Genomic DNA, 22,500 nt, shown 5'->3' on the forward strand with positions numbered 1-22,500 from the left:
CACACCACTCCAGTTTCAACCATTACCGTCACAGGCAGGGGTAATACCCGGTTTTGTATTAATGAAAAATGCGTATTTACGTGCAATAACGTTACAAAGTACGGTAAAATTAAAGTAAAATAACATTTAATCGAAGCAATTCTTTATAAATACTTCACGAAGCAGCGTCAATGACTGTTTTTTTTTTTTTTTTCATCCTTTTTACGACACTGCCCCACCACTTTATGGTTTCGTCTGAACCGGAAAGGTCCGTGTTTACAGCGAAGCTTTTGCTCCACGTTAGCGTTGCTGATTTGACAAACAGTGGACTGAAATTTAGATTTGACTGTCACAACTAACCGTTTGATAGTTCCGGGAAATATCTGTGATATTTTATGCCACACCACGGTTAACATGCTGATGTGGAAGAGGGGGGGCTGTGGACAGGCATAGCAATGACAAGCTGGCTAACGTAGTGTCGAGGTTAGCCAGCTACTAACAACACAAGCTAACTTGTATAGCCGCGGTCCGTCCAGTACAGTGACACAGGTGAGTTGACCCACTTCACTGTGTAATGTACACCTGCATTTACATCTTTAACGACTGACAGCTACATATTGTCACGATATGATTTACGTCCGTCTATCCCTCTGGCTGTCCTCCCAGGTCCGGGGGAAGAAGTACGACCATGGGTGCGGAGAGCAGTGCGGTGCGGAGCTGTGTTCTGGAGGAGCCGCTCCTCACTCTTCCCTCCGGACTCACCATGTACTCCGCGGTGCTTCAGGACAGAAAACCCGCCTCTGTGTTTGTCCACAAGCGTGGCAATGAGGACAAAGTCAACAAAGCTGCCAAGGTATGGGAGGCGGAATCTCGTCTCAAGTGTCATATAACGACTTCAAAGAAAATGTATCCTTTCATTGTTGACAGACGCAAATACAGCCTAGCGATCAAAAAACCTTGTCTTTTCTTAACAGTCAGAAAAGATTATTTAAAATCTAGCCTTAAACCACAACTTTTGATACATTATGCATACACATTCTATGAACCACAAGATGAGAAATATTATGGTCCAAGGAAAGACTGCACTGTTAGACCTGCCTCTGTACATATATGCTCATATATGGGCCTGGCCAAGCGAAAGTGAACATAAGGGTCAGTTTATTTTTTTCTCTAAAACAATATTTTTAATTACTCAGCATGAAAGACGTATATCTGGTTTATAAAACTGTATTCATTTAATTTGTACCTGAATTACAACTGGATATATAAGAAAATATATGAGAATATACTGTAAATTAAGAACAGTAAGGGTTGTAGATGAGTGTATACAGCATATATTCAGAATGTAAATAAATATGTTCAAAATATATGCCTGTGTCTAATCTTATATTTCATAATAATCAAATACTATAATGATTTTGAATGTTATTATAAAATAAGATCAGCAGAAAGATGTGTATTAAATGTAGTAATGAAACATATGTCGCGAAAGACTGATAATTTTATCAGTATCTTAATAAAATCTTTGATTATTATTATGGTGAACACTGAACAAAGACCTCATTCTGTTACCATGAATTAATGTCTTTTAAAGCCAAAATACAAATGATAGCCGTTTGATTTTTGGCTATAATGCACCCTCATATTTTAGAAAAGTGTGGTATGCTTAATATTTACACGTTCCTTGAAGAACAGCACTTTTTGGTATTTTTTCCAAACCTTGAATAACTGTTGTATATTTTTCCTCACTGCATTACTTTGTTGATGATAAATTCATATTTTTATTAAATATTTGGTTATTATTCCTAAATGGCATGTTAAAGGACTTGCTTAGACCTACAATTTGAGCTATTATGGTTGGTGCTAAATACATTTTTCAAAAAGGATATGGAATGATGAGTATTTCTTCACAGTGCTTTCTCACTCCGTTACTCACTTGACCAGGCCCATATATTGTGGTAATGAATTCAGAACTATTGTACATGTTGTATAGACTCCTATAGTACTAGTATATTTGGCACCCTGACTGTACTATCATTATCTTAAATGTGTCATCCTTCAGCTGCATAGTGGTGCCTTTTAGGAAGTTTGTAAATCTGGACTGTATGCAGGCACAGCAACATAATTCTTTAATTTCCTACAGCATCTGAAGACCTTGAGGCACCCGTGTCTGCTGCGATTTTTGTCCTGCTCTGTGCAGGATGGAGGCATTCATCTGGTTACTGAGCGTGTACAGCCTCTGGAGTTGCTGCTGGACAGCCTCTCTCCAGAAGAAATCTGTGCAGGAATCTATGATCTCCTGCAGGCACTTGTGTTTCTGCATGAGAGGGTGAGCAAAAAACTACACAGAGGAATGCATGTGGTTCCCGCAGTATTGTCATGTTTAGTTCCTTGGAATTTCTGCCAGTCATACTTATAAACAATTGCTACCATACTTTGTGTCTTACTTCAATAACAGGGCAAATCGAGCCACAACAATGTCTGCATGTCCTCTGTATTTGTCAGTGAAGACGGTCACTGGAAGCTTGGAGGAATGGAAACAGTATGCAAGTTTTCTGAAGCAACACCTGATGTAAGAGGAAATAATACTTTATTCCCACGGTACATGCCAAGTGTGTCATTTCTGATGGATTTCTTTGGAGAATAGAGAAGCCTGTGTCAGTTAATAGAACGTTTGCTCTCTCTGGTCAGTATTTGTTGTAATAATTTTGCATTTTCTTCAACTCATCAGTTTCTCACAAGCATTAAGAATGTAAGAGAGGCTAGCTGTGTTCCTCCAGAAGAGCAGGTAAGGAGACTGAAGGATGCAATATGGAGCATGTTATGGTCACTATGGATTCTTTGAATTGTTAGCTCCTTTTTGGTAACAATTTGTCATCGTATGTGTTAACAGGTTGAAGACTTTAAAATGCTTCCAGAAAAACATGCTCACTCTAGGGACTGTTATTCATTTGGGATGATGGTGGAGACTCTCATCCCTCTGCTAAATGGCTATGGTAAGTGCATACTCAAATGCTCAGAGCAAGCATCTGTAACCTTCTTGTGCACTTATTGATCTCTTTGTTCTGTTCTTCTTAGTGTCACTGGAGCTGACTGACAGTCTGAAGAAAACCTTGCAGACCAGCCTGTTGAATCCTGACCCTTTATCTCGACCCGCTCTCACCTCTCTGCTGACTCATGACTTTTTCAGGTTGGTGTGATTGCATTTACTTTGGCTGTTATTTCTTGTGTGCACTGAAAAAAGGATTTGATTTCTAATATCTGTGTGTTCTATGAATAGGAATGACTTTCTAGAGGTGATGAACTTTCTCAAGAGTCTGACCCTAAAGACTGAAGAAGAAAAGAATGAATTCTTTAAGTGAGAAACATTTGTTTTTTTCTTGTTCACTGTCTTTGTTGTGCTCTACTAAATGTTCTTTCGTCAGTTTTTCCATACGTACATCGCATACAGAAACTGAACTTACAAAACTCTAAGGCCCCACGGTACAAAAGGAACATAGTAAAAAAAAAAAAAAATACAAAAAATAAAATAGAATATAATGTAAACAGCAGGCGGTTGAGATAAATAGACAATAAAGGTGAAGCAGTGAATTTAACTGATGAGTTATTGTTAACAGATGAGTTATTGAGTTAAAGTGACATATGCAATGTGTGCAATGCAATAAAAGGTGCTCATCACTCACTTTTTTAATATATTGTCTTAGTCATATAAATAATAAAATAAAACCTAACTAAAAGGAGTGATATTTTGCTTTTTAAAAGCAAAATATCATTTAAAATGGAATTATGCATTTTAAACATTTCCCAGTGGTCTACATAAACTGTAAATGCTATGCTTGGGTCTGAATTCTTCATTAATTCATCTCCACAGGTCCATCTTCAACCCTATTTCTGAGTAATGACACCAGAAAGGTCATTTTGAGCACTGGCACTTTAAATGCAAATGAGCCACTTCACATCCCACCCCCTCCAGGTTGTTGGTTGTGTTGCTCTGTCCCATTCAACCAACAACTGAACATTTTAGGTAATCGGTTCAAAGTTTGGACATATTTTCAGTTTCTACTACAACAGCGGCTGCTGACAAACAATTATCTTGGAGGAATGTTTGTCAGAAGTCTTGACGTTATATTTGCAAATGTCGTGACATAACAAATTAAGCAGGAATTAAAACGGGTTGTAGAAATCCACTCGATTTTTGCCAAAATGAATATAATAATAGCTTTGCAGCACCTGGAGGGTTCAAATTCAAACTTTTTGAACTATTAGGGTCCTACTACACAAATAAATGAACCAAAGACTAATAAAAAAAATGGGTTTAGCAAAATATGACCCCTTTAATAATTTTCCAAAGTGTCCTGTTAACTGTATTTTGTGATTGCATTTGTAGATTCCTACTAGACCGGGTCCAGAGCCTTCCTGAAGAACTGATAGCCGCACGTCTTGCTCCCAAACTGCTTAACTCCCTCGTTTTTGCAGAACACATGGCTGTCAAAAGCTTCCTGCCTCATCTTCTAAGGCCAAAGACAGGTAACAGACATTGTATGTGACTGTCAGTAGTATTAAGTTTACAGTGGCTTCTGAATCTATACTGTCTGTGTTTAACAGGGTGCTTGTGCAGGTCTTGAAAGTCTTAAAAAGTATGGAATTTTGAAACGTTTCCCAGAACTTGAAAAGTCTGGAATTTTGAGTGAAACTCTCAATAAAGTATTGAAAAAAGTTTCTCTCAGTCAAATTTTCAAGTATGTTTAAAGGCACATAATCTTGTAAGATGATAATACATAACAGGAAATATATTAAAAAAACTGGATATGATTTCACAAACTGGTTGGTACTGGAATGATTCTAGTGATACTTGAGTATGTGATATCCATGCACTTGGTGATTTTCATGTTTTGAACATATTTTTCTCAGTAAAACATAATTTGCTGCAAATTATGCATTCGTTCTTTCATACATTTATTAAAAATGAACTTTACTAATGCATACAACAGGTACAATCTCAACCAAAAAAGTAGGCACGCAAGTATAAAAGTACATAAAGTCAAGGTCTTAGGGGGAAAAATAGCAGTCTGGAGTTTTTGTCTTTTGGGATTAAGAGCAAGCACCCTGTTTAAGCAGTTCCTGTTATTAGTGTCTGTAGCTCATGCTTCTCTTCATTCAATCTTTGTGTACAGATTGCAGTGGTGGCAGTAGCAGTGAGGAATGCCTCCTGTCTGTGTCCCTTTATCGTAAACATGTGATCCCTCAGCTTCTCAAGCTCTTTAAGGTCAATGAGGAACACATCAGGATTGTGTTGCTGGCTCACATTCATATCTATGCTGAATTCTTCTCCCATGATGAACTCAAAAACCAGATACTACCTCAGGTACAGGGCTCACTGAGTACCAGTATTTGTGATCTTGATATTATTAGTGAAAGCTGAGCAAAGCAGAACATTAAAAAAACTCAGTGTCATCTAATAATTAAGACATAAAGTCTGTAAGAGGACTCTGCCTCTCGGTTATGTAACATTTTGTTATTTGCTGCCTGTGTTTAATGAACTGCAGGTTTTGCTGGGAATGAGAGACACCAATGATTCGCTGGTTGCCATGACACTGCAGAGTCTGGCAGTGTTGGTGCCCTTGCTCGGAGCTCAAGTGGTTGTTGGAGGAGAGAGAACCAAGGTCTTTAAACGCACCACACCCAACTTCACCAAGTCTACAGAGGTCACACCGGAAAGTAAGGAAGTGTTATATTACATTATGAAGGCCATAACTCGGTTAACTACATTTTCTCATTGTTTGTTAGTCCTCTGACCTACAATCGTCTACACTGTCATCTAAAGGACTAACACTAGAAAATTTTTTAAGACTGAAGGAATTAGCCTGTTAATCTCCTGACGTGGCTTGTTGTACTGCATAGAAGTAGAAACAGATGTTTGGTTACCTGTTATTTCGTATTTGAAGTGATGATAAAGTGCGAGAAGAAAACCAAAGGCATGAAGGGATACCTAGACAAGCCAGTAGTATAAGGAATTTAGATCATATCTGTGTGTAATATTAATTTGAGAGCAGTGTCATCTAGGTTCAAGAAATAATTTGACAACATTTTCTTCTCTTTTTTTTTTTTTTTTTGCATAACTTAAGTCAGAGGTGTTTTCACGCTTTAATGAACCTAACCACAGCTCAGTTTGATCTGTCAAATTATCTTGGCAGTAATGAATTCAAGGGTCAAGACAGAAGTTTTTTCAAGTTTGTTTAGGAACTAGAATTTCAGGTGAAATAGTATCACTTTACAACAAGTACAGCTTTTGAGTTGATTTGTGGAAGTGTAGAAGTTCAGAACTATATCAGAATGATCAGTGTGATACTAACATAACCACACTGCTGAATGTTTCCGTCCAACTTATGTTACTCTCTTTTTTTCTTTTTTTTTAGATTCTCCTGTTCACATAGTCGGAGGCTTCCACCCTCAGATAGCTCAGCCCTCAAAAGTCTTGAATCTCTTCCCTAGACCTTCAGGAAATGAAGATTTGGGTCTGGGAAACATGGATAGTTTAGCAAGTAATAAAGAGACTTCAAGGAATTACTCTGTGGAATCAAAATCTGGTATGAAACTTTGTTCATATGGTCAGTTTGAATTCACAAGTCATTTTTTCTTTAATCATGGCTGGGACTTAAATCTGTTTTTATCTGTCCTGTTTCAGATATCAGTAGACAGATGTCTCTACCGTTGAATGGCTTTCATCAGAACAGTAAGGTGGAGTCGCTATCTTACAGCCCAGAGCAAACCAACAGAGCGGACCGACCTGTGGAGGACTGGCCTGACTGGAGCGACCCTGAGGAGTGTGAGAACAGAGACGGGCAGCCAGTCCAGATCCACATTCAGGCCTCGGAGGGCATCACTCCAGCCAGACTGCCTCTGTCACACCAGAACATGGAGGAGGAGCCATGGGATGACTTTGAGGACACAGAGCCCACCTCAGACTTGTCCCCGACTGCTCCTGTATCAGACCCAGTAATACTGACAGCACCCAGAGGAGGCGCCACCACACCTGTAACGCATGTTCCTCAAACACTGAGATTAGGAGCCTCCAAACCTCTCAAACTGGGCTCAACATCACCACAATCCACACAAAGCAAGATCCTGTCGTCATGGGACACAAGCTGGGCTCAGGAGGAAACAGACTCTGACAAAACCTCCAACCTGTCACAACCTAAACCCAAACCCAAACCCTCAGCCCCACATAGGAGTGGAGGGACAGCGGGTTTGGGGGAGGAATTCACAATTAAGGTGAAGAAAAAGGTGGAACTAGACCCAGAGCTCGATTTGTTTGCAGATATGGTGCCGGACATCAAACTGTCCTCTCCAGCTTTTCTGCCAGTGGAGGAGAGCAGTGTGAGCGCCGCCGGACTGTCCACAGGTTCCTCAGAAGACCCTCAATCACTGCACGTGGACTTATCAGTAGATACTAGAACACTGACTGCCAAGTTTGCAGCTGCCAACGTGAATGAGGTGAGTGGATGGTCTAGGGTGGGTCAAATATAGAGACTGAATGTCCCTATGGGGAGGACAAAGTGAATCAAACTTAACTTTAAATGAGTAAAAAGACCACTTCAACTAGACAAAGACAGCATTATTTACTTAACACTCATTTTAGTTTGAAAATAGCACAGACTGTACAGTTAGCCTTAAAGCCTCACTGCAAGAATGAATGACGCTTGAATCAACTCAACACTTTTTTCCTGGTTAATAAAATAAAATGTCGTCACATTAGAGATTTTCTGTGGAGTTTATGTGTTCTGTCAGTATCAAGTGAGACCATCTTTCATTTCTAGAAGACAATTTTAATTTCACATCCATTTTTATTATTATTATTTTACCCAACGACCTCCGTCTGCCCAGGAATGCTGTCTGTCCTTCCGGTCGTCCATCCGTTTGTCTGAGATTTTTGTCCAACCCATTTCTTGGACACTATTCACTCAATGTTTTTCAAATTTGACACACGTTCTTTACCACTAGGAGAGGTGCAGTGCACAGTTTGATGGCTGAATTTCAGTTTTTGGATTTTTTACAAATTAAAAATACATTTGAAAGTTAATACTCAAAATAAAGCCCTGGGTAGGCAGGGTATCAGTGAGCAGGAGGGGCAAAGTGTTGTGTGACTAGGTGGGGCTATTAGTACGCTCTACTTAATTTTTTGTTGATATTCACTTGTCTAAATAATTCTTCCAAATTTCACGTTTTAATTCACATGCATTTCCAACATCTCCATTTTTATCACATCCACTCCTTATGCCTTCTTTATCACAATTTTGCTTAAAATTGCTCAACTTTTCCTTTTTCTCCAGAGTGAAACCGATGGCTGGGGAGATGGAGATGAGCTGAACTGGGAGGATGAAAACGCCTGGTGATGACACCTGATCATCTGCAGTAGCAAGCTGAAAACTTGACCACTGGAAAACTCCAACCCTTAACACACACTCCCTCTGGAAGCATCAACAAACAGATGCAGTAAGACTAACAATGAGGGACACTGTGACTGAGACTTTTCCATTATCTTCTGTTGGGTTTCCAGACATTTACTATTATCAGTGTGTATGCATTGACGTATAACTTGAAATGGAAGGATGTGAAACTCACTAGATGATGCTGGACCAGGACAAACAAAGCCATTCTTCATTGTTTGCCAACAGATAACTACAGTAGTCACCTCACGATTAATGATGATCTTAATCATAGGTGAATTTCAGCTCATTTTAATCTACTTCTTTAAATGTTTATGTGCCATATTCATAACTGGCATGAAGATCAAGATACATTTTTGGCAAAGCACCACTGTTCCTAATGTATCGGGTTTGATTTACCGATGGCTTGCACTTTGAAAGAATGTGAAACAGAAATTACATAATTTATTAGTAGCTTTTTGGTTGCTGGTGAAATAAAGATTTTATGGAATCAAAAAAGAAAGTGCTCTGCTTCCTGAGTGAGCCTTGTCACGTTTCATAACTATACATAGTAACTGCAGTTGTTTAACTGAATTAAATTTTAACCAAATAGCTGCTGATTCATTCCCATCTGGAGAAGAAACCGAATAAACGCTGCTTTATATTAAAGTTTAATAAACAGTATCAACACAATATTTAAAAGGTACAGAATAAACATTTCTGTCTGAAACAGACTGAGGCTGCTATCGCCATGCTGTGTGTTTTACTGTGCTGATGTGTGTAATGAGGGTCTGCAGCTCCTGGAGTCTGAATTCCAGCCACTCAGGAGGCGGAGCAGCTGTGCTGGATTTACCCTCGAGGAGAACCTGAAGGGCTTTCAGAGCACTCTCAGCTGTCTGGATGTAGCGGCTGTACTCTTCTTCTGCACCCGTCTCCTGCCGAGCTCTCTTTGGACATGGCTAACAGTGACAATTACAGAAAACATTCTTATTTAGACAAACAAATATCAACACAATCACAATAACAGATTTAGTCCAATTCTAAAACGCAAGATTTTTTTTCTTTTTTTTTTTTTGCATGAATGCTTTGGTTGATGACCCCAGGTAACGGGAAGTTGGGTCAGTATGGATATAAAGCAATGAGGTGACATTGAGGTTTGATTTACTATTAAATTGTAGGCAGTATGAACAATGTATTTTATGTTTTGTCTGGTTGATGTTACTTCATTTGTTAATATACATCCATTCATGACATTCATCCACCAAATTCAAGAAACAGTTGGGACACTCGCAGTTCATGGTTAGTAATGTCTTAAGATATGATTTGAAAGGGATGATTGTAGCTGTGATATGGTACAAAAGCACCAACCAGTAAAGGTCTTGTCTTTAAGAGCCCTTATTTGGGATTGCATATGGAATATGGAGTACTGACTACTGTGGTTTCAACATAAGGCTGTAAAGATTCATGTAGCGAGTGGATCAAGTTTTATTTTAAAGGTTCCACATACCTCTGTTTCATCAACAGCTTCAGTAGCCATATTGTCAGAGCTATGTTCTTCGCTCTTCTCCATCTTCTCGTTGAATTGTTCCATCACTGACGATTCCATCTTGAGCCTCTCAAGTCGAGATGTGACGTCTTCCTGTGCATTCACAGTCTACAACCAAACATGGTCTCGTTCAAGTCAAACTGCTTTACCTGAGGTCAGACCTCATCACAACATGCTGGCAGTCGTACCTTACTAAGATAGTTCACCACCTTGGTCTTGGTTTCCTCTACACACAAACTCTGGGAAATGACTTCCTCATGATTTGTGCTCTGAAACACAGCATCACACTGAGTTTATAACAGTACAGGTGCATAGAGTTGTATCTGTAACTTTACTGTTGTTTAATCAATTTCTTGCCTCTGCAAACTGAGAGAAGGCCTCTAGGGCATGATGATGGAGCAGCCAGGATGAGTGGGATAGTAGTACCCCAAACAGACTACTGAGCCTTGGCAGAATTTGACTCTGTGGGACAAAAAACAATTACTCCCACAAACTTATATCAGGATCCTATATCTGAAAACAGTTCATTTTACATTATGCCTTTTGCAACTGAAACAAAAGATCCAACCTAACCTGTGAAATTTAAATTAATGGAGCAGTAAACCATTTTCCCAGCTGTCATTAGTAGTACCTGACTGTCAGGAGGGACAAAGGTCTTCCCCAGGGAGGACAGGAAGTCCAGAGCAGCCAACAGCAGCTGATCCACACTCTTAAGAGACACCACAGCTTCCACACAGAGCAGGGCCTGGAACACACTCCACAGTCAGTAGGAGAACTCTACATGTGTCTTTGGTCAAATCTGTGACAAAGCAAAGGAATACCTGACAAATAACCTGAGGTTCAATGTTTTTCACTACATTTGCAGTTATTGAGAGGAGCAGCTGCAGAGTACACTGGAGCACAGGGTGGGTCTTCACCTGAGGATGACAGGTCACAGGGGTTTATATACAGTAATAATATGATGACATGACTACTGTATGTGTGTGGATCTCACCTGGTCTGGACTCATTCGACACCAGAGCTGTGAGACGATCCTCCCTGCAGACTGGACACACTGGTCCTCTGGAGAGGACTGTCCTCGAACCACCACTAGGAGGGATAACAGTACTGCATTCTGCCAGAGACAGGAGGGACCGTACAAATGAGCGTATTTTCCCATTTCAAAATTTCCAGCCCTGTTTCCTTGCTTTGTTTTCTTGTCTGGATTTAATCTTTCTGGCGACTAACTCACAGTCAGCAGTTTGGCAGTAAGACAAGTTAACATCCAATGGGAGCGTCTTTTAAACAAAGATGAAAAAGGTGGATGAAAAGACAGGGTTATTTGTATTTCAATGCATTTCAATATGTTAGTTTTCTAAAGCTCAAATGTGACAGATTGTGAAATACTAACACTAGAGAAGTGTTCAGTTACAATTTATAGTCTGTCAAGGCATAAAACCTTTTCATCAAACACTGATGGCTTCAGTCCCAAAACCACACAAGTAAACCTTGGCCCTGACTTCAATAAGAAATGAAAGGTCACAGGTGACGAACAACACCAGAGAGGTCACACACAACAATCTTATCTGTGCAACGTGCTCTGTTGTGAAAACAAAGGCTTATCCTACTCTTGACCATCACTTGCTGTGATCATTTGTCATCTATCCATTTTACTGAGTGCACAAGGACAAAGGCCATGCTGCAGCCTTGCCCTTCATGTCTGCCCTGCCCTGCTCTCTCCTTATCACAATCATCAATATTTTTGTTACTTTCAAGGCAGAGGTAAAAATGGAACCACTTGATCCTTTCTGATACCAGACATGCTAAATGCTCACCACTTTGTCCACTTGTCCCAGTTTGTACCCTCCATTCTGCCAGTCGGTCACAGCTTTCTGAGAGAGGGCAAAAACACTGGTTTCCACTCTGTGACGGGCATCATGTGAAAGAGCTCTGAGCAGGACATGTTTCCACACTGCTAGGTTGTCCACCTCCGATGGTGGGAAATGTGTCACAAACTCCATCTGAAAAAACAAACAAAAAAAAAAAAAACAAGGATTTATAATGAGAAGGAACTTACAGAGTTAGACGTAACTGAAATGATTTAACAAAATCAAAACTGTGTGTAGTACCATTCTCCTCATATGATTCTATAAGTAATGTTTTCTACATCCAAAATTAATATTTTCATAAAACACAAAACAAATATGGCACAGAATTTCCAGATGTAAGTTGATGAACTCTTAACTGGTTTACTACTTCTTTTACTGAATTCTAAACACTGCATCACAACACAATATAGAGCTGCATGATTTGGCAAAAAGGTCATGCTATAGTTCTTGTGGGAAATATTATGTGAGTTAACTTACTTGGATAGCAAAGAAAAAAAACAGAGATTACTCGTCATCATGAATGGATTTTTCTAACTCAAACACACAAAATTAAGCAAGAATATAAAACTACAAAAACATTAATTTTCCATTTTTTATAAGATCCTACTCTGCTGAGTGTCACAAAATCATGCAGCCTTTTGCAGTTATATAATTGACATTGTGATTGCAATTTTAATTAAATTAACTGTGCAACAGAAAGATGATATATGGTCTCCACTGATGAAGTCACTCACAATTTTCAGCCTTTCTATGTTCAAGTATGTCATGAAATAACTATAAAGTGTTTTCCTTTTGGTTTCTGGGGGGATTAGATGCTATATTTGCAGTTTGGGGTTTGGGGATTTTTTATGTTGTTTGACTAGTAAATGTAGAAGTTACCATATTAATAAAAAACATCCAGGTTTTACTTGTTTACATAACATTCAAATGCAGTTTATTTAGAATGAGAAAACTAAACAAAGGGTTGGTAAAGCATGAGGTGAAAATGATGTCTCGAAGTAACCACATCCACATTTTTGTGCATAAAAATAAATAAATAATGACTTCAGTTAAACAATAGTGAAGGAATGTGAACTGTGATTTCCTCTTTTCAGTTGGTTTACATGCTGTGTTCAAGTGTTACAACAGAAAATGGAAAAGTTTGTTTTCTGATGTTTCTAACCTGATGACTTGGTGTCATAAGGAAAACCATGCGTCTGAGCAGCAGGCCCAGGTAGGATGACTGGTAGCTCTCAGTGGTGCAACTCTTTACCTGAAGGAGGAGAGAGGGTTGTAGTGAGAAGGTGAGGAACAGTGTGAAGAGCAGAAGCAGGGGGTTTGTACAGAAAGGTGTGGAATCAGGCTTAATAATACAACATGACGTAACAAGTGTCACTGTTCCCCAGGTCACACCAATTGTCACCTCTGTTGGGGTGCCATGGAAAACAAGGCAGACCCCATACTAACTCATAACCCCAGGAGGAGGATTAAGGGATTTAGAGTTATTTTTGAGGGTGCCAAGGACAAGGTCATGGGAATGAGAGGAGTTCTGTGACCTTACAGTGTCTGTTATGATGGCGAGAGACAAAATGTCAAAAGTCGAATCACAGTATAGATACACAGGTATAAAGACAATACAACACACACACTGTGCTGCGACCATTTTTTCATGATTACAGCTTTTCCTAAAAATAACAGGAAAGAGAAGGCACATTCTCTGTTTTACACACCTATAGTAGCATCTGTACACACACCACAGATACAATTTCAACAACCTGTGGAGAAATGTTTTTGTTTTGTTCTACTGCACATTCTTGGTGAAAAGGATTACAATATTTTGATCGAAAATTGAGATTTTGACTGATAGCACATTATGTTGGCAATACACATTAATGCTTGACATATTTAGTTATTTGTATAACATGTATGTAATATGTATATATGTAATTTATGTATGTAATATGTATAATCACTTTACTGCAAACTGCTATGGCCTGTACACTGAAAAGGTCAAATCCTCAAGTGTTTTTCATTTATTTATACTATCCTAGTCTTGGTTGGCATATGCTGTTGTGATGCAAAAATACTGCTTGCTTTTGCAACATATGCATGTTTCAATGGTTTTGTGGTAAATAAGTTTTGCAAAAATACCATTTAGATTCAAAGCACCTGAGCAATCAGGAATGTGAAAACAAGCATTAAGTACAGTATATACTGCATGTTTTTAAAGTCTTATTACTCTTTCAATTTTGACTCAGACAAAAGTGACACAATGACAATGTATCTCCTTTAAGCATAAACACCATTATTACGATGGACTGGATGGTTAACTGCATTAGCCTCTACCTACCAGCTGAGCAATAAGGAGGACATGGCGTAGACACAGCTCTGCCGTTCCATACCTGTAAATAATGGCAACAAAATCCAAGGTGAAGTAGAAATTCTTATTATTCCATGTTAGACTAGGAGAATTATTACTGTTATTAATAATTTAAGGAGAAGGGGTGGGAGTTTCTAAGTTATGCTTCTTCTCACTCCTTTTCGAATATGTATGATTAAGTGTTTTGTTTATTAGTTTTGACATTCATATTCAAAATAAATACATCAATCAATCAATCAATCAATCAATCAATCAATCATGTTGAGTCTGTAGTATACAGTAGGATTACAGTTGACCTAAACTGTGTGTAACCAAATGTAACTAGTCCTTACATTTTGAAAATATCTTCATAAGAATGCATCATAAATTACCACACCGTAATTCAAACTAGTCATGCCATTTTAGAAAACCCCTCTGTAAAACATGAAGGGTGAAAACCCCTGCCTACCGGGCTGTAAAGCACCAAACATCTGTTGCCAACAGAGCTGTTTGAGAATCGGCCTGCAGCACAGCACTGACCAAACATCGCTCCTGAAAGACAGAGATTAACAAAAAGGGAAGTAGGTGAGAAAGGAGGGGATAACAAAAGAATCCATTTGCCGGAAAAAACACAGTATCAAGCAATCAAACACATACAGTAAAAACAAAAGTGAAAGAATAATTTGCAATGAATAAGTGGAAATCCTGACCCAAAACTGCTTCTAATGACCAGAATGTAGTGAGATGCCCAAAATAAACAAAATACTCTACATTCTACTTCTCAAAACTACCTACGAGGACTGTTTTTACATCAGTTTCTGTATTGATATTGGATAATGTTTGTTTCTTTACATGACATCACGTAGCAAAAACATCACAAGAAAATGTTATTGTATGTCCATCTTCATGAGAGGTTTATGCAGTGCAACCCTAATGGAATATCTACGTTTATTACACATGGCGCTAGTAAACGAACATCACAGCAGTCAAATGCATGATACTGTAAATCACAGTTTTTGACACTATTTGTTGATGTATTTCCCACAGATCTAAATGCAACTGTCACTGTTTACTGTGGAGCACTACTGAGAAATCTTTGTGACTGCAAAGAATGCATGTAATAAATTGTTATTAAAGATAATTTCTTTCTACGTGTAGGTAGATTTCATCAGGTAGATTTATATTATGGATAAACACTATTGCATTAAAGCATTATCAAAATTGAAGGTAGGTCATAAATACTACAACAGCACACCACTGCTTTTACTTCAATACTTTTAACTACATTTTGATGTCAATACCTATGCACATTTACTTAAATAAAATTTTTCATGCAGGGGTATATTGGTGCATTTACTTGAATGCAGGATCTTAATATTTCCTCCAGCACTGATTTCATATCAGGTTCAAACAGGAGATAGATTAAGTTCCGCTGTATTCAAGGTCAAAGCTTTGTTAAAACTCAGACACATCTTAGCTGGTTCCAGTTCACATATGTTGGAATACTTGTAGTATCTTGATTAAAGGGAAATTATTATTTCAGATTGTGGCCCTTTCAGACCACAGTTTTCACAGAAGTTTGAATGAGGCTCCAGATGTAGAGCCGTAGAGTAGACAGGGTTCCTACAGGTTTCTACCAGTTAAATTTAAGACTTTTTAGGACCTTTTTAAGACTACTTTGAATAGAATTTAATGCCTATTTTATGGCTATACTGGCAAAAATTCATGACTCCTAGAATTCAGGAAAATGTATTTATTTACTCCAATGCTTTGATTCCCACCGTTCCAAGTCATTTCTCACCAGGGGCTAAAAAGTTAAAGATAATTGGTTCCTAATTTCAGTATAAATTGTCGGGTTGGAACAGGTGGAACTGAGTCGACTAACGTTACTGTCTTTGCAGTTTGGACATTTAACAGACACATTTAAACACATTTATGGTAACATAACTTGAGACCTACAATATCAAATTTAATACCTTTGAAAGACTTTAATGTACTAAATGCAGATTTGTAAATTCAGGACTTTTAAGGGCTTTTAAAACCCCACGGGAACCCTGAATAGAGGTGTATGCATTCTTTTGGGTGATATGCTCCAGCTCTTACACAGGGATAAACATTTTGGCTACGAAGGCTTCCAAAAAAAAAAAAAAAAAAAATCACTCTGTTTTCTGTAGAAATTCTTAATTTTGTATGTTTCCATACTTAATCTTGAATTTACAAACCCATAACTCCATACTTCATAAGAAGCTTGAGTGAGTATGAAACTTGTCTGTATGGTAGAACTCACCAGCACTGGGAGGTAGACTGGGGGAAGTGCAGCCACACTGGCACAGAGGTGCACACAAACATGTTGGTGTAGAGTGACCTGCACCTGGGCTTGACCCTTCATCATCACCCCTGGCAACACCACCGGAACCCTTCGTTCAGCGTAGCAACGTTGGAAACTAGTGATTACAGCCTGGTAGAGAGGAACCCTGGAGGCGTGAAAAGGAGTTCAGAAGCATATCAGGTGTTTTTGTAAGTCAATGGGATGGCAACATATAAGCAGAAAAGGAAACAAATGTTTACCCAGACTCATGGGTTGAGATAATCATATGAGACCCTTTTAATTACCTGGGTGTCTCCTCTGAGAACTGGCTGCCAGTGTACCAAAGCAGTTGCACCTCCTCTGGTTGGGAGGTCAGCTGATCCAAGGCACTCACCAGCAAAAGGCAGTGAGGAAGGTCATTCTCTGGGCTTAGCCCTGCAAAAGACAAGACATGGCTTTTTTAAAGACTGCATCATCAAACTGAGCCCTGGCATCAGATGAATAACTCTTAGATTAGAATTGAGTAAGCAGTGTGGAAAAAGTGGGAATGCTGTAGTGTGCTCACAATGGAAAAATTATAAAATGCCTGTGCAAGTGTAAGACATCAGTCTAATATTATTTTTTAATTACTAATTGACAAAGATATATACACAGCTAATTATACTTCCAATAAGAGCTACAAGAGAACAGAATATCCTGCCAAACAGTCCACTTCTTACTGATGCTGGTTTAATTTAACTGACTTTGTGCATTGACGGTAGATAAGTCAAGTAGTTTAAGACTTCACTCGAAAAATTTAAAAAATTTTCTGCTCGGCCAACAACCTGAGAACATACATATTTGAACAGACAAAACAGCAAAATTAATCATCCCAACACATAACTCAGAAAAAAAGAGTACATTTCTGTATGTGGTATCAAGTCATGGAATAAACTTGATGATACTTCAAAGTCATGTAAAAATACACTGCTATTTAAAAGACTATACAAACAAATATTAATCGACCCAAACAAATGCATTGAGTTATCAGACCACTTTGATATTTTGGTATGTGTAATGGGAGATATTGTTGATGGGTTTATATGTAGTTTGGGGCTTACATATTATACCCTGTATAGTTTAGTCTCTATTGGTTTATATTTATTTCTGGCAGAATGATTGCACAATGGTGATACTACCAATATAAAGGTGGTATAACTAGTTATTCATTGTTCTCTAATTTAATGTGATAAATAGCCGATGAAGGAAATATATTTGGTTATGAATCTGACACTGAAAATAAGGAAGGGGCAGGACGAGATAAGCCCTTGTTTCTTTCTGTCCCTTCTCAAACTGTGTTTACGAGCCGATTCATATGTACACTTATGTTAAATTTATTGTCTTTTGTTACTTTTTCTGTGATTAATGACCACTGATGGGTGCATATGTAACTGACTTCTTGATTTTATTGTTTTTTTTTTTAGTTGTTTTTTCTTTTTTTACTTCAAAGTTTGAGACAAATAAATAAATTTAGGTTAGGGGAATTATCATTATTATTTTATTTTGTGTATGTGAGTGACTGTGGATCAATGTGCTTATCATGTAAACCTGTACTATGTGAGAGTGTGGGTGCTTGAAAAGGGTGAGTATTTTTGGGTTTGTCTTACTGTAAAATGTGTTGCATTATTGGTAAATGTGTTATTTATTCTTTCTGCCTGGGCCCCTCTCAAAAAGCTCTTAAGCCTCTCAGGGTGTCCCATTTCATGTAATGTAAATGCAAAATGTAATGGTTTTACACTTGGTTCTTTTAATAGATATGTGAATAAATAAATGACTGAATGAATGAAAAACTCAGCAAGTCTGGAAAAAACACTAAATACTTTTCAGTTATCTTCTAAGGACAAACTTAAAATAGATAGAAAAGCGTGGTCATCACTGCATCTCCCCACCATTACATGTCAAGAGGATAAAAATGTTGCTGTGGAACAGGTTGGGATTTATGTCTATCTCCACAAGAGTTGTTTTTAACATTAATAATGGCATTCAAATGTTTTGTAAGTGCCATAGGTTGGCCTATAGATGACATCAAACTCACGCAGGCCTTGTTGTAGGACAGTTTCAGCAAAGGCTCTTAAAGGCAACAGCTGCAGCAAGAGGGCATCCATGTGGATCAAAACCGCCACATTCAGCTCCTCAGACAAAGCAGTGGGCAGCGTTGGGGAACACAAGCTTGGAGGAAATTTACTGAAAGACATTACGATTGCATCAGAACAGATATTTCTACACTTTTGTCCAGGATAAAAAATGATCTAAAAACCATTTGTACCTGACAATCTGGAGGTAGAGTTGATGAAAGCAGCTGCAATACTTTGTCATAAAAAATTTGAATTCCTGCAAAAGGAATAAAGAATGAGGGAAAGTAATTGTCAACAGGCACAGAGATGGTACAAAGCCTTTTCAGAGTGATGAACCTCTTCATTTTATTACCTTTATGTAATGAACCAGAGTGTTTGCAAAAAATCTGCACATCTTTGCACTTTTCTGGAACAGCTTGTGCTCTGCACTTTGTGTTGCCTCCTGCAAAAATAGAGAGACAAAAGAGAATGAGCACAAAAGGGAAATGAGAAAAACCTATTTTGACCTCAAACTGAAAAACACAGGTGCCACTTTCTCAGGACAAAGGGGCAAAGCGTGGGGAAAAGAAAAATCAATCATTCTCACTGTGCATAATCACAGTCCAAGAAATATTTGCAAATGTTTGGACTTACATTAGGTTAGTAAAGACACACACATATTATATTGTGCCGATTTCAGCACATTGTTGACCTGCAGCTAAGTGTCATATGACAACAATGGGTGCAAAAGGTTTACGCTTTCATTTCCACACAAACATGTCAGCAACTGCACTTACATAAGTAAGAAACCATGTTTGTCCAACAATCAAATAAATAAATTGTTCTTGTTTAGAAGTTTTTTAAGAATGCCAAACAGTCAGATGTATCTTACCTGCAATCCAGAAATTTTTATCTGTTCAGCAAGCTCCAGACAGTTGTTGAAAGAAGTCAAGAGGTTTTCACACAAGCTGTTGCTGATGTCTCCATGATGCAGATGTTCTTCCACCAGTGACTGATACTTCAGACTATGTCTAAACAGAAAAAATACTGATAAATGTACCATATCCCAAAGCAAAAACTGTATCAAATATGACCAGAACCAAAAACACATTTTCCGTACTAACTTGATGAGGAATTTCCAAGTGTTTGCATGCAGTGCGATGTCCAGGTTGGATATAATGGAGCAGATATCCAGCAGGCTGTGAATAACTAGGGAAGATAAAAAAAATACATGGGAATTAAATAAGCATTAAAATGCATGTATTACAATAATGGCAGAAGCTTAGAAAGAAAGACACTACATGTAGAAAACAGAGGGATGCATTTACATACATTGCCTGGCCAAGAAAAAGTCGTACATGCAATATTTCACTGCACCACCTTTGGTTTTGATTACAGGAGACATTCACCAGATTTAACTAAGCAAATACTTCAGATCTTCCATGGGTAAGTACTGCAATGATTAATAATGTTTCAGCTGTAACAAGTCATTTAACTCTAACTGATGCAGTAAGTAGCCCCTCATGTCTTTAATGTCAAACAGATTGGACAATGCCAGGACAGATCAGGATCATCAGACTTGTGACAGAATGGTTCAGGAAGAATGAGACATCATTTTCACACATGGATTAGCCTCCATAAAGTCCAGACTCTAATTTGGAATGTGATGAAGAGATGATGCAGTGGTCTGATTCTCCATCATCAATAATCAAAATGCAACTAGGGATGGAAAAATATTATGAACCTTATTGTGACACTACAGAAGCATTATGTGGCAAAAAAAGATGTGACAGTGAATGTCTCCTGTAATCAAAACCAAAGGTGGTGCAGTCAAATATTGCATGTGCGACTTTTTTTTGGCAGGGCAGTGTTATATTGGTGGAATGGTAAGATTTACACATTTGAATTGATGCAATAAAGCTCGAGGTGTGAGTATCCCCAACAAAAAAGTGTGCACCAGATACATAGAGATATGAAGTTGAGATTAATTGTTCATAACATCGCAGCATTGGGAAAAAAACATTTATTTGTATCTAATTATTGGTAGAAAACCTACAGTATGTGTTCATTATTTAGAGATTGAGATTATTATTGGTGTCTAGTGATTAAGTATTTAGTAGCAGATTAATCCCTCATCTCCAAAGTGTTTGTCATCTCTGCTGTCACTGAAGTCCTGTGCAACTAAGCAAATGTTTTGATTGCTACCAAAGCTGAATCATGTTACAAACAAGAGTCTGAAGACAGAACTGGAAAGAAGAAATTGTTGCTTTTATTTTATTTTTGTGGCCAAGTGTTTTTTGGAAAAAGACACACCATGAATGAGATACTGAGCTGCAAAACTAGAGGTGAGGTAAAATAAAGCTTTTTTTAGTAGGTGTATTTTTTGCTTTCTTATTAACTCCACAGCAACATTTTCTTTGCATCAGATTGAATTGCTTTGTCTTGAATAAAAACATGATGAATTGTATGTATACAAATAATACTGATAGTTGCTTTATATGTATTTTAATCTTTATATCAGATTGTGGGGGGACCTTTCTGTGTGGGGTTAATTGGTAATCTAAACTGCCCATAGGTGTGAATGTGAGAGTGATTGGTTGTCCGTCTCTATATGTCAGCCCTGCAATGAACTGGCGACACATCCAGGGTGTACATCCACCAATACCCATAGCAGGGTTCCTACAGGTTTCTTCTTTACCTTTTTTAGACTACTTATAAACAGAATTTAATGCCCATTTCACAGCCCACTTCATGGCCATATTGCAGAAGGTGAACGAGCTTCAAACACATTCCCCTCCACTCGTATCAGCCAGGTCGACAATGATCTTTTCTCCAACCCGACGTTATTAAATTTGTACTTCCCCATGGTTACTTTTTGCTAGTGAACTGTCCCTTAAAGTTCCCAAAGTCAGCTTTCTCAGGTGATGCGCACGACTAATGGCTGCACGTGTGTTGGGATGAATGTTCTGTGATCATTTCTGAAAAGTTATCCATAATTGGTTCCTAATTTCAATATAAATTGTCTGGTTGGAACGAGTGGAACTGAGTCGACTAGCGTTATTGTCTTTGCAGCTTGGACATTTCCTATACATATTTAAACACAATACAGCCAACACGCTTATGGCAACATAACTTAAGACCTACCATATCAAATTTAATACCTTTTAAAGACTTTTTTAAGGTATTAAATTCAGAGTTGTAATTTCAAGACTTTTAAGACCTCGTGGGAACCCTGTAGCTGGGATAGGCTCCAGCACCTCCGCAACCGTCTCGAGGATAAAACGGTTCAGAAGATGAATAAATGAATATCAGATGAGTAGCACATCTGAGATGCACATCCCTAACATATCCACACACCTGTTACAATGTCAGAGACTTCCTCTTCTGAGGCACTACTATCCAGGGAAATCCTGTCTAGCAGCTCCAGCAGGCTTTTCTGAAGGGAGTAAGCCCCCTTGAAAAGAGCCTGCAGTAGGTCAGCCACTAGAGACAGACGGCCACAGTAAACCACTTCACTATCCTGAAGAAAACATAGAGATCATGGATAAAATGCCATTTTTTTTCCAGTAAAAAGTAGTATTTCCAGTTAATGAGGTTCTCTTAGACTTGTTTGATTCAGATCATACATTTGCTGATATAATGTTAAAGAGCAAAAGTAAAAATACAAAGATGAGATTTAAGACTGACTTTACAATGTTGAAACGTATCCCTCAAGACTCTCAGGATGTAGGCTGGTAACGAGCGGATAGCGTCCAGATACAGAGCCTCCTCAAACGAACCAACATGACGCACACAAGCGGAGAGTGAATCAATTATCTGCATCAGTGCCTGAAATAGACAGTAAGTTGGTGTTTACAGGAAGTTGAACAATGTAATTACAATGTATAAATAAGTAAAATAAAGATAATGTATTTTAAAAGAATTATCTCTGGATACTGTAGA

General features: G+C 38.2%; 2 protein-coding genes across 2 annotated transcripts in view; one reads left to right on the forward strand and one right to left on the reverse strand.

Moving 5' to 3' along the window:
• The first annotated feature begins 231 nt into the window (after positions 1–231).
• scyl3 (SCY1-like, kinase-like 3) lies at positions 232–8,928 on the forward strand. The gene is made up of 14 exons (XM_030132822.1): positions 232–528; positions 646–832; positions 2,123–2,308; positions 2,438–2,551; positions 2,711–2,767; positions 2,873–2,975; positions 3,058–3,169; positions 3,260–3,337; positions 4,367–4,506; positions 5,154–5,344; positions 5,526–5,697; positions 6,396–6,566; positions 6,665–7,473; positions 8,310–8,928. The coding sequence occupies exons 2-14, from the start codon at positions 668–670 to the stop codon at positions 8,370–8,372; spliced, it is 2,361 nt and encodes a 786-aa protein (XP_029988682.1). The 5' UTR covers positions 232–528; positions 646–667; the 3' UTR covers positions 8,373–8,928.
• Positions 8,929–9,063: 135 nt separating this feature from the next.
• firrm (fignl1 interacting regulator of recombination and mitosis) overlaps positions 9,064–22,500 on the reverse strand; it is a 15,504-nt gene continuing 2,067 nt past the window's right edge. The window contains exons 6-25 of the mRNA XM_030132814.1: positions 22,246–22,386; positions 21,916–22,078; positions 19,683–19,767; positions 19,451–19,589; positions 18,932–19,021; positions 18,771–18,835; positions 18,540–18,688; positions 16,771–16,900; positions 16,445–16,631; positions 14,627–14,709; positions 14,149–14,200; positions 12,982–13,071; positions 11,766–11,951; positions 10,946–11,065; positions 10,773–10,868; positions 10,583–10,696; positions 10,309–10,413; positions 10,140–10,220; positions 9,913–10,059; positions 9,064–9,364 (exon numbers count right to left, since the gene is read on the reverse strand). Coding sequence (XP_029988674.1) covers positions 9,149–9,364; positions 9,913–10,059; positions 10,140–10,220; positions 10,309–10,413; positions 10,583–10,696; positions 10,773–10,868; positions 10,946–11,065; positions 11,766–11,951; positions 12,982–13,071; positions 14,149–14,200; positions 14,627–14,709; positions 16,445–16,631; positions 16,771–16,900; positions 18,540–18,688; positions 18,771–18,835; positions 18,932–19,021; positions 19,451–19,589; positions 19,683–19,767; positions 21,916–22,078; positions 22,246–22,386 — 2,439 coding nt within the window. The 3' untranslated portion in view covers positions 9,064–9,148. The remainder of the gene's footprint in view (positions 9,365–9,912; positions 10,060–10,139; positions 10,221–10,308; positions 10,414–10,582; positions 10,697–10,772; positions 10,869–10,945; positions 11,066–11,765; positions 11,952–12,981; positions 13,072–14,148; positions 14,201–14,626; positions 14,710–16,444; positions 16,632–16,770; positions 16,901–18,539; positions 18,689–18,770; positions 18,836–18,931; positions 19,022–19,450; positions 19,590–19,682; positions 19,768–21,915; positions 22,079–22,245; positions 22,387–22,500) is intronic.

This window comes from Sphaeramia orbicularis, chromosome 4 (assembly GCF_902148855.1).
Source record: "Sphaeramia orbicularis chromosome 4, fSphaOr1.1, whole genome shotgun sequence".
NCBI classification, from domain to species: domain Eukaryota; kingdom Metazoa; phylum Chordata; class Actinopteri; order Kurtiformes; family Apogonidae; genus Sphaeramia; species Sphaeramia orbicularis.

Coding starts and splice junctions, on each gene's coding strand:
- scyl3 (XM_030132822.1), top strand. CDS start 668: ATGGGTGCGGAGAGCAGTGCGGTGCGGAGCTGTGTTCTGGAGGAGCCG. Junction 3,170..3,259: donor CTGACTCATGACTTTTTCAG/GTTGGTGTGATT, acceptor TTCTATGAATAG/GAATGACTTTCTAGAGGTGA. Junction 4,507..5,153: donor TCTTCTAAGGCCAAAGACAG/GTAACAGACATT, acceptor CTTTGTGTACAG/ATTGCAGTGGTGGCAGTAGC.